At 40.5% G+C, this 14,473-nt stretch overlaps 1 protein-coding gene across 6 annotated transcripts in view; it reads right to left on the bottom strand.

Annotated features, from left to right (window-relative positions):
• Positions 1-14,473, bottom strand: part of LOC136873986 (ankyrin repeat domain-containing protein 17) — a 918,230-nt gene that overhangs the window by 36,815 nt on the left and 866,942 nt on the right. For all 6 annotated transcript variants that reach the window (XM_067147404.2, XM_067147402.2, XM_068227616.1 and 3 more), the window contains one exon: positions 2,123-3,673. In XM_067147404.2, the coding sequence (XP_067003505.2) occupies positions 2,123-3,673 (1,551 nt within the window). The remainder of the gene's footprint in view (positions 1-2,122; positions 3,674-14,473) is intronic.

Here is a 14,473-nt window from a genome sequence, read left to right as displayed (position 1 = left end):
CGATTTCCCGGATCAACCGTCCAGAAATTCCAGTCCCATCAACGCTAAATCCTCGATCAATCGTTTTTTAATAAACTGTATCTCACAAAAGGACGGCTATGGCATAATTATGGATCTTGGCGTTAATTAATTAAAGCAAGTACTGTACCGGTACTGGAAAAGCGATCGGCGGTGAACTTGCATAAGGGACCATCTTAGCATCGCATTCGGGTGGTATTGTTTAGAGAATCTCGGAAATCATAAAGCAGAGAGTGGCGACAACAATTGCAAGGAGACACGGAGCATTTCGACAGCTCTGCTTGAAGACGGAACGAGTTTCGTCAAATGTTCGCACTTATAAAACGTCCATATTATGTCCAGGGTTAGATGTTTATATTTTTACTTTTTTCGATCGTACTGCCGAAGAGGTTTTTGGCACTTTGCTCAGGGCACTGCAGAGTAACTGGGCTTTCAGGCAGGAATTGAAACTGCTTCTTAACACAAATTCAGTATTTTTGATATCGTACATGATTATGTTAGCGAGACCAAAACACATGTTGCACCTAAATGTAATTTAAAAAAAAAAAGAAAGCCATGGGAGGTCTTGGAATTGCCTATTACTGTTTAGGTCCTAATGTAAGACTGGAAATTTTACGTTTTCGTGTTAAAATACCAAAAACCGCAGTCGTTTTATTTGCGCACGTTACATTTTAAATAGTTGGTATAATTTCAAACTCGTACTGACATGTGCAGCGAGCGCGCTTTCCAGATGACCTCAAGGTCACGAATAACCGTAATTTCTGAAGTTTTGATATTTCTTTTATCTTTCCAATTTGATTGGATTTGTGACGCGCAGAATTGAATATAATGCATTCGAGAACTTTTAAGAATCGATACTTACATTCGAAACCATGTTTTCGAGTTCAACATAACCTTTAAAAGTCGACGTAGGCCTAATTTGCGCGGTACGAGATTTCCAGAAACTGACTACGAACAGTATACCGGAGACCAAATTACAATGAAAGATTAAGAAATGAACGGATTTCGCATTCATTTTGGGTGCTTTCGTATCTCATGTGCTTTATTTTATTAGATGAGAGAATTAAAAACTACCGTACTTGTGGTCGATTGTCGTTTGGCTTGGCGTTATTAGATTTTTCGAAGAGTTTGGCTAGCCTAATCAAAGTCGCTGAACTGAAAGAAGTTTTCACGGGAAACTGACGAAGATTCTCCTGTAAAACTGAATATAAAGTATCGAGATTTTGAACTCGCGTACCGGTAATTAATGCGGTTTCGTGGTCTAACATGCCCGCCTCTCATCCAGAGGCCCGGGTTCGATTGCGACCAGGTCAGACAATTTTACCTGGATATAAGTCTGGTTCCAGGTCCACTCAGCCTACGTGATTACCTTTAATTGTGGAGCTATCTAATGGTGAGATGGCGACCCCAATCTACAGAGCCAGGAATATCGGCCGAGAGGATTCGTCGCACTGACCATGCGCACCTCGTAATCTGGAGTCCTTCGGGCTGAGCTGCGGTCGCTTGGCAGGCAAAGTCCCACTGGGGCTGTAGTTTGGTTTGGTTTAGGAGTTTTGTAAGATTATAATTATACATATTTCATTTTTGTGATGTTTAGCCAAATTGTTGATGGTTTTCATTCATTCCCGGATTTTCCGTTTTCCCGTATTGTACGTTTTATTTTCATGGTCCCTCGAAAAACGGAGAATCGAGGTTTCACTGTAGATCAAATATAACTCCAAGAATGGTTACTTTACTAGCTGCTACAATAACCTTAATTGAACATTCAAAGAATTTTATGGAAGGGATACTAAGTGAGACTGGATGAGAAATTCGGCCTTCTTTGCCCAAGACTGTGAGATTGCCTACTGTACATGGTAATGACGAGAGTTAAAGATGAGAACCTCCACTAAGTGGATTTACATGCATGATAAATAAACCTGTCTGTAGCTAAATTCTGGTTTTCAGGCATGTCTTAATAAAAAAAATAATGAAACAAAGAAACTGTTGATTTTTCAAATAAAACATTAACTTCAATATGACAGATTATTTGATATATGTATATTAAAAGAGCTCTAAATCTAATTACACATTCATATCAGAGATACTTCAGCATGTTTCATACCTGAAACGTTGTATCCATCATGTGTGGTAAGTCGTCTGATGGAGGCAGCCGTCCGTAGTGTGACGGATTGGTTCTATAAATCTGATGCCTGTCCATGGTATGACCCATGCTAGCACCCGTCCAAGATGACACCGGCATCTTTGGTTCTCCTCCTCCTAACATCCAACTTGAAGGATCAGGATCACCACCTGTCCCAACAGTACCAACACCAGTGTAGTTCTTCCAACTGGCTCGTTCTGTACCAATAGGACGAGGTATCTTCCTATCTTCCAGCTTGTGATGGTTATGTTCTCCCACAGATCCTCCAGGATTGTTTCCAGCAGGTGATGAGGGAGAGACTGTCGGAGAGTTTGTTCCTCCAGCAATGCTTCCATTCTCTAAACCTGCGAGAAGGTCAGCAGCACTTCCAGGATGCCCAAGGTTGGCAGCAAGATTGGCTAAATGAGTCATTGTACTAACACTGCTAGAATAGCTCACCTGTCCTACAACATCAGGCTGTGGATGAGCATGGTGTGCATGGTGATAAGGTGGTGCAAATAATGGCCACCTCTGACCATTAGCTGTAAGACTAGATGTAGGAGTAGGCCCTGGACCAGGCATCTGCTGCTGGTGATGGTAAGGGCCAAGTGAGGATTTGCCCAATGGAAATGAAATGTTGGGCAAGATAGTCGCCAGCCCAGAATTCTGTAATGAGGAAGGTGGAGGAGGGGGTGGCAACACATTTGACCTCTGGTGAAAATTGGCTGAGGCAGGAAACATGTTTGATTGCTGCTGAGATTTGCTGGCAAGGTGCTGAAGTGAGAAGTCGGGGGCTCGAGGATTAAGTCTAGACATGCTAACAGTAGTATTCGTGTTTACAGGAGTAGAAGATACCCCCATGCTAGGTTGTGGCTGGGAGTAATTTAACGGATGGTGAGGGTGAGTATGTTGGTGGTGATAAGAAGCCAGTATTTGTTGCTGCTGCTGTTGTTGCTGCTGTTGGTGTTGCTGCTGTTGGTGTTGCTGTTGTTGCTGCTGTTGCTGCTGCTGCTGGGAAGGCTGCCCTTGTTGAGGGTCGCCAGCACTAGGAACCATTTTCAATAATGTTGCACTATGATTTGACTGATCAGGTCCATAACCTGCAGACGAAGCAGGAGTATAGAGAGCATTATGATCTAATGCAGCCTGCGTTGAAGATGCCATGATTCCATGAGGTTGGTGGTTTGGCACAGATCGAGGAGGCATTTCCCCAGTTTGAAATACAGTCCTATTACCAAACGGAGAAGGGGCAACTTCTAGATGCGAGGATTGGGGTTGACTTACACTACAGGCTGCGGATGGCATACCAGTGGTGTGACCGGGTGGCACCGACTGTTGTTTAGAGGAGTGTGTTACAGTAGATCCCGATGAATGCGGAACACATGACTCGGACGAGAAACCTCCCGATGCTTGATATGAAGAACCAGGAGCAAGAGGCAATGAAGGAGGAGTAATACTATTACTGCTTGTCTTTGACGAGACTGGAGAGCACACTGCATTACCTCGATAACCAGGAGCTTTCGCAGCATCCACCTACAAAGAGAAAAAATGGGGAGTGTCAATTATACTTTTTTTTAATATGCACCATGCTTCTATCAAACATGTCCCTTAATATCATAGTAAAGGGTTTTTGAAATAAGGATACATATTTTTAATCGGAAAAAAGTGTCTGAAACAGTGGGCTTTAGAAGAATAGCCACAGCATATACTCCGCACAGTCTTACTTCTAAATTGAAGTATCGTAAAACAAATGAGCATCGCCTTTCCTCTGTTGCCAGCGCACTATGCCCACGAGAACAGGTGATGCAATACGACTGCGGTAAACAGCCCTTGTAAAATGTAATACTAAATGAATATGGACTGAAAACAAATTCACAAAAACTACACTTACTAACAACATCTGACACGAATAAGAGAATATATTATTAAGAATAAAAGAAAATGAGGAAATAACACATCACTCACTGCTAATGGCTGGCAAAGGAAGGAGGTTATGGCCTACAAAGGGAACACTCCACTGATCTCACAGTCACTGGAACCCCCCAACAAGATGAAAAACACACTAATTACTGAAGGAAAATGCAAGAGATCACGAACCATACTGAATACCATACATGCCAAGCAAGATACATTAAACATGTGGTGAATGTTAATATTATAGTTGGCAACTAGGTTTTGAGATCGTGCTCTGCCGATATAAATCGATATGAATGGCAGCTTGGGATTGGTTGGATGTCTATGCTTCAGTGCATAACCACGAGAGAGAGAGCCAAAATCTGCCAAAACGTCAATTCAGAAGTAGAGCCATGCAGAGTATAGTCATGCTGAAACACTGGATCTCACCTGAACCTTTAGAATTTCTATGCTTTTATGGCATTAGCTGTTACAAACATTGTTTATAAAGCACCAGTAAACTGACGATGAAATTAAAATCAAGTAGTTTGTAGTAATGCAAATTCTGATTTTATCATAGCCATGGGACATTCAGTTTCAAGTGGAATCCAAACTACAGGAACATCAACCCACTATTCCCTATTAATCTTAGCATTTATGTAATCTCTCTCCCGTCTATTGATTCTACTAATTCTACTCCGTACCTTATCCCCCTGGTTATTTTTACATTCTATATTAATTAGCCGTGCCTTATCTTTTCTTTATTCCTTTTAATAATTCCTTATACTCTTTTCTTATTTTACAAAACTGTTCCCGCATCTCCGTACCCCCTCCCTTCCTGCAGGCCTTAAGGGTCCTAATCACTTCGAATCTCCCCCCTCCCCTCCTCATCGTAACCTGGGGCTAAGTCTCCTATTCTTGCAATCCAGTCACCGATCATTACAATTCCTGCTTCTTCAAATTTACCTCTAATTATATTTATTTCTCCTATTAGTTTCTCAAAAAAATTCCTGTTTGCATATATTGACCCTATTTGATGATTATGCAAAAATGCCAAACATATCTTTCTGTTCTGTCCCTATCTAAGCCTTATCCACATTACGACTTCCATACCATTCAGTATTTCTTCTATCTGGTTACTAACCCACTGGCGCAGAGTCACAGAACTGTTCTGTAATCTGCTACTATGGACGAGGCAGAAGCACGGAACTTTCAGTGTTCATGCTATATGATGCAATTTAACCAATTCCACAATAGATGGAGATAGTTGTGACTCCATATATGTGCGAGTGACATCTCTTTTGATATTCTTTGGACACATATCGATAATTGACGATAGTTTGGTGTCATTTGATATTTTCAAGTGGCTAGTCTTTGACTGACACAGGCTGGCAGCTGAAAGAAAAAGAAATAGAATCTTTGCTTGAAAGTGATGATAATTATAATTCTTTCGATGAAAGTAACAATGAAGTGAGTAGTATCAGTTCTAGTTCTGATGATGACAAATTGAATAGTGCCATAAATGAAGAGGAGGAGCAAAGAAAAGATAAATGTGATGCCAACAGACTGGATATGGGTGCAGGACGATAACAAAATAAAACATATTCCATGTTCTACAGTTTGTGGAATGAATGCTAGTGTGTTACGGAGGCTATGAAATAATATAGATGTTGATTCCCATAGGGAATCTGAAATATTTGTCCTGAATGAGCAAATTTATAATACCAATATAAATGGTCCGTTATTGGACATTATAAATTTTCCAGCTAGCTCATTCTTGGTTGCCAGCGTTTCGCCCTCGTGTGCTAGGGTGGGCTTATCAGTTGGTACCTAGCACACCTACCAATACGCTGGCTAGTGCATACCGTGGAGGCCACTGCGTAGGCTGACTGGAGCCACCTGCAGTGCCAATGCACTAAGAGACTTTTTCTCATCACTAAAAATTGATGCCTGCTTGGCCATCAGATGATATAGATGTTGATTCCCATAGGGAATCTGAAATATTTGTCCTGAATGAGCAAATTTATAATACCAATATAAATGGTCCGTTATTGGACATTATAAATTTTCCAGCTAGCTCATTCTTGGTTGCCAGCGTTTCGCCCTCGTGTGCTAGGGTGGGCTCATCAGTTGGTACCTAGCACACCTACCAATACGCTGGCTAGTGCATACCGTGGAGGCCACTGCGTAGGCTGACTGGAGCCACCGGCAGTGCCAATGCACTAAGAGACTTTTTCTCATCACTAAAAATTGATGCCTGCTTGGCCATCAGATGATATAGATGTTGATTACCATAGTGATGAGAAAAAGTCTCTTAGTGCATTGGCACTGCCGGTGGCTCCAGTCAGCCTACGCAGTGGCCTCCACGGTATGCACTAGCCAGCGTATTGGTAGGTGTGCTAGGTACCAACTGATGAGCCCACCCTAGCACACGAGGGCGAAACGCTGGCAACCAAGAATGAGCTAGCTGGAAAATTTATAATGTCCAATAACGGACCATTTATATTGGCTATGAAATAATCCTACTGTTATTGACATATCAAAATTTCTGGATTATGTAGTGTTTTTTTTTTACACGATCATCACAGGAACCAATGACAATGTGAAGCGTTTATTGGGTGACCATAACAGAAGTAGATTGAAAACAGACACATTATGGTGTGATTGTCTCCCTCGTCCTTCTCAACCTGATGGTTGGTGGGTAGCATGACTGTCCTCGTCCAACAACATTCTATCTTGAGCCAGCTGCTTGATTAGTTGATATAGACGTCGCCCTTTAATGCCATCGAGGAACCCTGCTCTTGGTCGTCCTCTTCTAGTCTTTCCTTCCAGTTTCCCTTCAAGCAGTGTGGTGCACCATGATGAATGCTGGAGTAAATGACCTATCCAACTACATCTTTTTGTGATCATTTTCTCTAGACCGATGGTTTCTTCAGCTCTCTTGAGAACTTCTTCGTTTGCTAACCTGCGAGCCCAGGGTATTCGTAACATTTGATGCCAGCACCACATTTTGAATGCATCTATTCTTTTCTTATCAGCCTTTAATAGAGTCCAGGTTTCAGAGCCATCGGTCGCAATGATCCAAATGAAGCTCTTAATGAAATGCTTTCTTACTGGTAGGGATATGACCTTGGAAGTCAACACGCTTCTTTTTTTAATGAAAGCTTCCTTAGCCTGGGCTATTCGAGAACGGACGTCCTTTTCACATCTCCCATCAGATGTAATGATGCTTCCCAAATAAATGAACTGATTTACTTGAGTCAATTTTTCTCCTTCCAACCAAACATTAACATTCTGTTTACCATCCGGAGTACATTTCATTATCTTAGAGTTTGTTTTGTTAACATTCATGTTACGTTTTAGTATTAGTAGATCATTCAATTTTTTTAGTGAGGTCTCTAGGTCTCTATCTTTTTCTCAGTTTCAGCTATGAGGGCAATATCATCCGCGAAATATACTGTTTGGTATAGTTGTTGGCCATTTATTTTTATTCCATGGGTAGAGGTGGCTGAAAACTCTTTCATTGCTTCTTCTAAATACACATTGGATAACAGAGGTGGCAGACCACATCCTTGCCTTACTCCGTTTCTTATTTTCACGTTGATTTGCTCCTTTACTATAAGCACCGTCTGGTTCTTGTACAGCTGATGATTTTCCGATCTCTGTAGTTCACTTTCAGACTTCTAAGGGCTTTAAACATAATATTCCAGTTAACATTATCAAACACTTTCTCAATATCAATGAAAGCAACTAGGATTTTCTTAATGATTCTTAGGGCTTGTTCAATAATTGTTCTAAGGCTCAGAATTGCTTCTCTTGTTCCTCTGTGATTGTATTGTTGACAAAATGAAAGCCTATATTGCATTGTTTATCTTTATGAGACAAGTAAAGAAACTGAAGGTCAGATCATACTGGAGTACAGTGAAAGTTATTATAACCCCAATTTTCAGTGCAATAATGGGTTATGAATGATTTTTGATAATCATCAGGTTTCTTCATTTCTCTGATGACAATTTCACTGAGCAGACTAATCAACTCCATTAAATACAACCAGTGGTTAGCTATTTGGAAACAAAGTTCCTGAGAATTTATAATATGGGACATGATGTGGCGGTAGATGAGAGCCTAATCGAGATCCGTGGTCGCCTTAGTTATGTCCAGTTCAACCCAATAAGTGAGACTGGCTACTGTTATGTCTTCAGAATATATGCAGGAAATGACGACGTTCTAAATCCTCATCGCCCTCTCAGTCAATCAGTAGTCTTAGATTTAGTACAGCCTATAATGTTTGCAGGTCATGTAATCTATATGGATAATTGGTATTCATCCCCATAACTGTACCAAAAACTGTAGGAAGTACGTTTACAGGCAGTGGGCACTTAAAAGGAAGAACATGCCAGTAGATTTCAAATCACTGCAACTTCAGAAAGGGGAAGCAGTTGCTTGAAGTTGCAAGAATATTCTGGCAGTGAAGTGGGGAGATCATAGGGATGTCTGTGTTCTTTCCACTGTATATACTGACATATCTATGCAGCTCACTATAAAAAAAAAAAGGAGACTGAAAAATGGTGGTGCGGAGGAAGTCTTTGAGAAACCACTTTCTATCATAGACTATAATGGAGGAATGTTGGGAGTTGATAGTTAAGAGATCAGGTACTCGCTAGCTTCCCTGTGATGCATCGAACAGGAAAAGGTTACTGCAAGATATTCTTTTATCTGTTAGACATGGCCCTGTTCAATTCCTATGCAGTTTGCCAGTTTATAAGTGGTAAGAAGCTCAACTTCACTGACTTCAGGATTGGTACTGCTGAGAGCATGCTCAACATCACACTTCTGGTTCACAGAATTTCGGGGAGATCGTCTCTTGCTAACGGTCCCATTAGGCTGCAGTCCAGGAACTGGGCTCATTTCCCGATGCCCATTCCACCCACTGCAACTAAACAGTTCCCCTCAAGGGTCTGCAAAGTGTGTTCAAAGCACAAGAGGGCAGAAGTGAGATGGTTGTGCAAAAAGTGCACAGTTCCACTGCATTTGGAAAGAGACTGTTTTTGAAGCATACCACGCACGCCTGAACTACTAAAGAAACTGGAAAATATATTTTAACATGCAATGTTCTGTATTTTATCATATTAATTTTCTTTTTATGTTCTGAAAGTTTGAAAGTTCCCTAATTATAATTTTTTTTCTCACAGAAAGTTGTAGACAGAAATTTCCTTTAAAATAATTCCTGCTCCAGGGCATATTCATCGTGCCAACAATGTATGCCTCGATGGGTTAATCCCTTCCTTTAGTAAGAGTGATATTCCTCCTGTGTTTCTACCTCTAACTTCTTGTGGCACACATCACATTTTTATATGCAGAGAGTGACATTGCAATACTGAGAGTAGGTTCTAGGTTCATTTTTTCTACTCCTTACTTATTTTCAAAGCACAGTCACCTGTTTCATTCTCCTTTACAGTACCTTTTGCTCTATATCCTAGGAATCAGAGCTAAACTAGGTTTCTGTTAGTGAAAAAGTTGTGAAAGAACACTATGCGACTCCTAGAATTGTCCAAACAGTCTTATCGTGTTCAAAACAACACACGATCCTTATAACATATCCTGTCTTTCACCCTTGGTCTGATTCTGTCCATAATACAGATCGAAATTAATCCCTTTGTTGAAATGTTCCAGGTTATTATGTCCATAGTGTTTCAGAATCCCTGCATACACCTTTAGACATTCTTCAAACACTCCGAACTGTTGAAAAGCTGCATTCATCATCCCGATCAGAGGGCATATCTTGAAGCCCTTGTCAATCTTGTTTTTACTGATGATCATTATTGCAAAAATGTATTTGTTTCATCAACTTCAGATATTTATTTCTTGGCATGGCTGCCTTGACAATTTCTACACCTAAGTCTTCATTTTCAGACCAATACACTCTTTCTGAAAATAATCTGTGGCACCCAGTAAAAATAGAAAATCCTACAAAACCCCTCAGTTCACGAGGACAGAGTAAGAATTGCGACATTCTTTTGTTTGCAAGATATCGAACAGTTTCTCTTACAATGTGTTCAAGTGTGTCTTCATGCAAAACTGTTTGGAAGATTTCTTTCAGTGAGAGAGATTGGAGTTCCCACTTCATTCTCTCCAGTTTCACCTTCGTGTTTTCTCTTATCTGGCAGTTTTGTACAAAGGGCACTAGGAAAGTTCTGCAATACGCAAAAACGGTTGGCTGGACACCCCTGTTATGGTGAGGGAGGAAAAGAGGGGTGAAAACCGGTCTAGAAGACAGCAAGGTGCGATCTTCACACCAGTTGTTACCAAACAGTGGGATTGAAAGCAAGTTAAGATGTCAGTGTGGTCTCAAGGTGAATATCGCGCAATTATCTGCTGCTGCCAGGAGGAAATGACTCCTGTGCTGGGGAAAGACTGTCCACATCGGACAACAATTTTCCGCTGGTACAAAGAGTTCCAGAGGGGTAATTTTGGGGTTGAAGACGATCCTCATTCTGGGCGACTGTCTGAATCAGTGACTGAGGAAAACATTGAAGCTGTGAGGAAAATGTTGCAGCAAGAGAGGCAGTTGACATTTTGGCAGGTAGAAGAGACCCTCCACATCCCTGCATCAGCTATTCATTCAATTCTACACGACCATCTCCATGTTAGAAAGGTTTGTTCCCTTTGGGTGCCCCATTCATTTTCAGAGGAACAAAGGGCACATCGAGTGAAATGGTGCCAAGAAATGCTAAAACAGTTTGAAAATGGGACTTAAACGTCAATAGCTTCATTACAGGTGACGAAACTTGGCTTTATTATTACGATGTCCTAACAAAATCTCAGAACAAGGTGTGGCTGTTTGAAGATGACGGTACTCCTGTGACTGCGAAAGTCAAGGTCAGTGAAGAAAAGGATGATTGCAGTATTCCTCACTAAACGGGGAGCCCTGACTCGAGTTGTGCTAGAAACACAAAGGACAGTTACTGCGAAGTGGTACAGTGAGCCTTGTCTGCCTCAGGTCATCCAGGCTCTCAAGCAGCTTCGTCCAAGGTCATGGATCAACACTTGGCTCTTGCATCACGACAATGCTCCAGCACATCGTGCTAATGTAACAATGGATTTTCTTGCCAGATCAGGGTTGACTGTGCTTGATCACCCTCCATACAGTCCTGATCTTGCCCCAAGTGACTTCGCACTCTTTCCAGAAGTGAAGATGAAGCTGAAAGGGTAACGTTTTGCATCCGATGCGGAACTTCTGGCAGCACGGGATCAAGAGTGTGAAAATGTAACTGAAGAAAAGTGGCAGAGTTGGTTCAGTGACTGGTTTTGACGTATGGAGAAGTGTATTGAGTGTGCTGGAAATTATTTGAAAAAGTCTAAAGCGTTCACGCACATTGCGAAGCTTTCCTAGTGCCCTTTGTATATCGGGAATTTTTTTTCTTCCCATCTGCTTTCTCCTTAGTAAAGAGGCACTATTTTCTTGAATTACCGATGTAACTAGCTGGAAGACTTGGAACAAACTCTTCTCTTTCACCATACGTTTCCATACAAGGAGCAAAATACTAATATAAAATTTGAAATATAATTCACTGCACTACAAGCTAAGACAGTAAACGGGGCCTCACACAGTGTACAGTGAAACACTAAGGGGTAACTAGTTCAAGAACGCAGCACGAGCAAGTGGCCAACAATGCTTGAGAGTACCAGAGAGCCCAGTGTCCTCATTTGAGGACTCTCAAATTACAACAATGCAGGAAATAAAAGCAAACAAAGCATATTCAACAAACTAAGAGGCACTGTCTGCAACATTCTAGCAGTACAGAAGCCATGAATGGAAATCGCAGAAAACAATGCACTAATTTATGGGAATGTGCAAAATACTTCTTTACAGGCCAAAAGAAAACTATGCTTATAATTTTAAGCATTGAGATGTCTCAATTGTTTACTTCGTTATGAATGAAAGAAAGGTTACGCTAGTATCCTCCTCTGACAATAGTCGTGAAATATCGAATACAGTTTCTTTCTCAACCAAAAAATCTTGATGTCATATGAGGACATCGGGCATTAGGCTAATGGGTTAATCTAGAAATATATATTGTCAAAAACATACCCAAAAACCACCACACTGAGGAACATGTATGTAAAGGCACTGATTCTTGAAGTCTTGACATATGAAGTGACTTGAGAAGTGTGGGAGTGGTTATGTAATACATATACTGATATTATCAATTTGTAAGATACATAAAAAATAACAATCATCTTGATAATGGATATGGAAATTTCTACCAGTTTGGCCAATGTAGCTTGAAGTCCAGGTGTTGAGTCTATATCGTCAAACACCTTGGTAAGCCAGTTCCAGCCCTTTTGAAAAATAAATAAATAAATAAATAAATAAATAAATAAATAAGTAAATAAATAAATAAATAAATAAATAAATAAATATTCCACCATCAGAATGTTGGCAGCAGGGTAGGAGAGGTAGCGATATACAATTTCTAATCACTAGATTATGTGAAAAAGCCTGGATTCAATTACAAACCTTTCTGCAGTGCTCATATGGAGTGAGGGGCATATGACTCTGTTGATGCGATTCGTCCATCGTATGTGGATGTAAAGCCTTGAGCAGACCCCTCTGTGCTGTTAGACCAGAGTAGGCTGTGCCAGTGCTGGGTTTCACTCTCTCTTCCTACTATCATCAGTTTTCCTTTAACTGCTTTATTGTAGGCAAGAAAGGAATGCCAACACCATCTGTTGCACATCCTTGGAATTGTGAAGATCTATGTATGTTCAGCCGTTAGCGATGCCGCTGGTGGGATCCTCAACAGCTCTGCCATCAGCTGTCATAGATGGCCTAGGCATCACTGAAGAGGCGTACTAGGGAAATGAGGACTGAGGTAGTTTCCCATTGCTTTCCTCACAGAGCCAGATTTGCTATTACATATCAGTCTGCCAAACCCACTGAAATGCATACACCAACCGACCCTATGAGCAACATTTTCACACCATTCATAGCAAGGACTGGTTGCATAAGGATTGGCATTACTAGGATCGCTCATACCTCAGTCACTTTCATATTGTCAAAGCCAAGGATAAGACAGGGACAGATCTATGAAAGTAACAAAAATTGCTCTAGCCTATACCAGAAGACATAGTGCACTGTAAACACTAGGTCCTGCCAGCAAAGGCGGAATTGTGAAGATACCGTATTCATTTTGCAGTAGTGCTGCCCTAACTATTTATCCCCCTTGCAGGACTGAACTAGAGACAAAATAATGACGCTAGTCACCATTTGTTTACACTACGGCTTCCTCATTGCACAGTGTTTTGTGTTGTTTGCTAAATGATGATACTGAAAAAGATGATGAAAATATCAATCGTGATGAAGATGACAGCAGTATTCACGATATTTTTGTTTTACTGGCAATAGGGGGTGGTGACGGGACTTCATATTATTGTAAATTCACCCTAATTTGTAGATTATGTTTCTATCCCAGATGAACTACGATTTATTGGGCAAGCTGGTTTGAAAATACATATTCCCGACAGTTTTACAGAAGTGGAGTTCTTTGAATTTCCGTAATTTTTTGACTGACTTATTATAGATTTTAAGAATAATTTTCTGTCAGTATTTCTTGTTTATGCACATGAGTTTATAGAACGCTGTGGATGAAGCAAGTTCTAAGACAGTTAAAGAGTTGAGAAAGACAGTGTATGAGCGACTGGGTTAATCACCAATTATTGGATGAATCTACCATTTTCTCTGTCGCCTACCAACCAATAATAAAAAGAAGTTAAACTTACCATATTTACTCGCATATTAGACCCCTATATTATTTTCCATTTTTACAGTCAAAAAAAAGTAAAGAAGGGTCCAATATACGAAAACAAGAGTTCGTGATTTATAGCATTTAAAAATCAAAGATTTAGCGTTTTGATTTTCAAATTTAGCATTTTGAAGCATCTATACTTCTGAAATTTAGTGTTTTGTACCAAATTGGTTAAAAATAGTCATATTTTGATTGCAAAGTTGACACATCAATATATCTGTATCGCTTACATCAATCAATCAATCAATCAATCAATCAATCAATCAATCAATCAATCAATCAATCAATCAATCAATCACTAGTGATCTGCACTTAGGGCAGTCGTCCAGGTGGCAGATTCCCTATCTGTTCCTAGCCTTTTCTGAAATGATTGTAACAAGATTGGAAATTTATTGAACATGTCCCTTGGTAAGTTATTCCAATCCTTAACTCCCCTTGCTATAAACGAATATTTGCCCCAATTTGTCCTCCTGAATTCCAGCTTTATCTTCATATTGTGACCTTACCTCAACTCAAACTTACTCGTCTACACAATCTTTGCTGAGCTGAGCTAGTGAGCAGACGTGCGTGGTAAAAATCCTGAAGTGCAGGGAATGCAGTACGGGTGTAACAGTGCAGCAGTATAGGAGTG

The sequence above is a fragment of the Anabrus simplex genome, chromosome 5 (genome assembly GCF_040414725.1).
Source record: "Anabrus simplex isolate iqAnaSimp1 chromosome 5, ASM4041472v1, whole genome shotgun sequence".
NCBI classification, from domain to species: Eukaryota; Metazoa; Arthropoda; class Insecta; order Orthoptera; family Tettigoniidae; genus Anabrus; species Anabrus simplex.
This window is presented reverse-complemented; position numbering and strand designations above follow the sequence as displayed.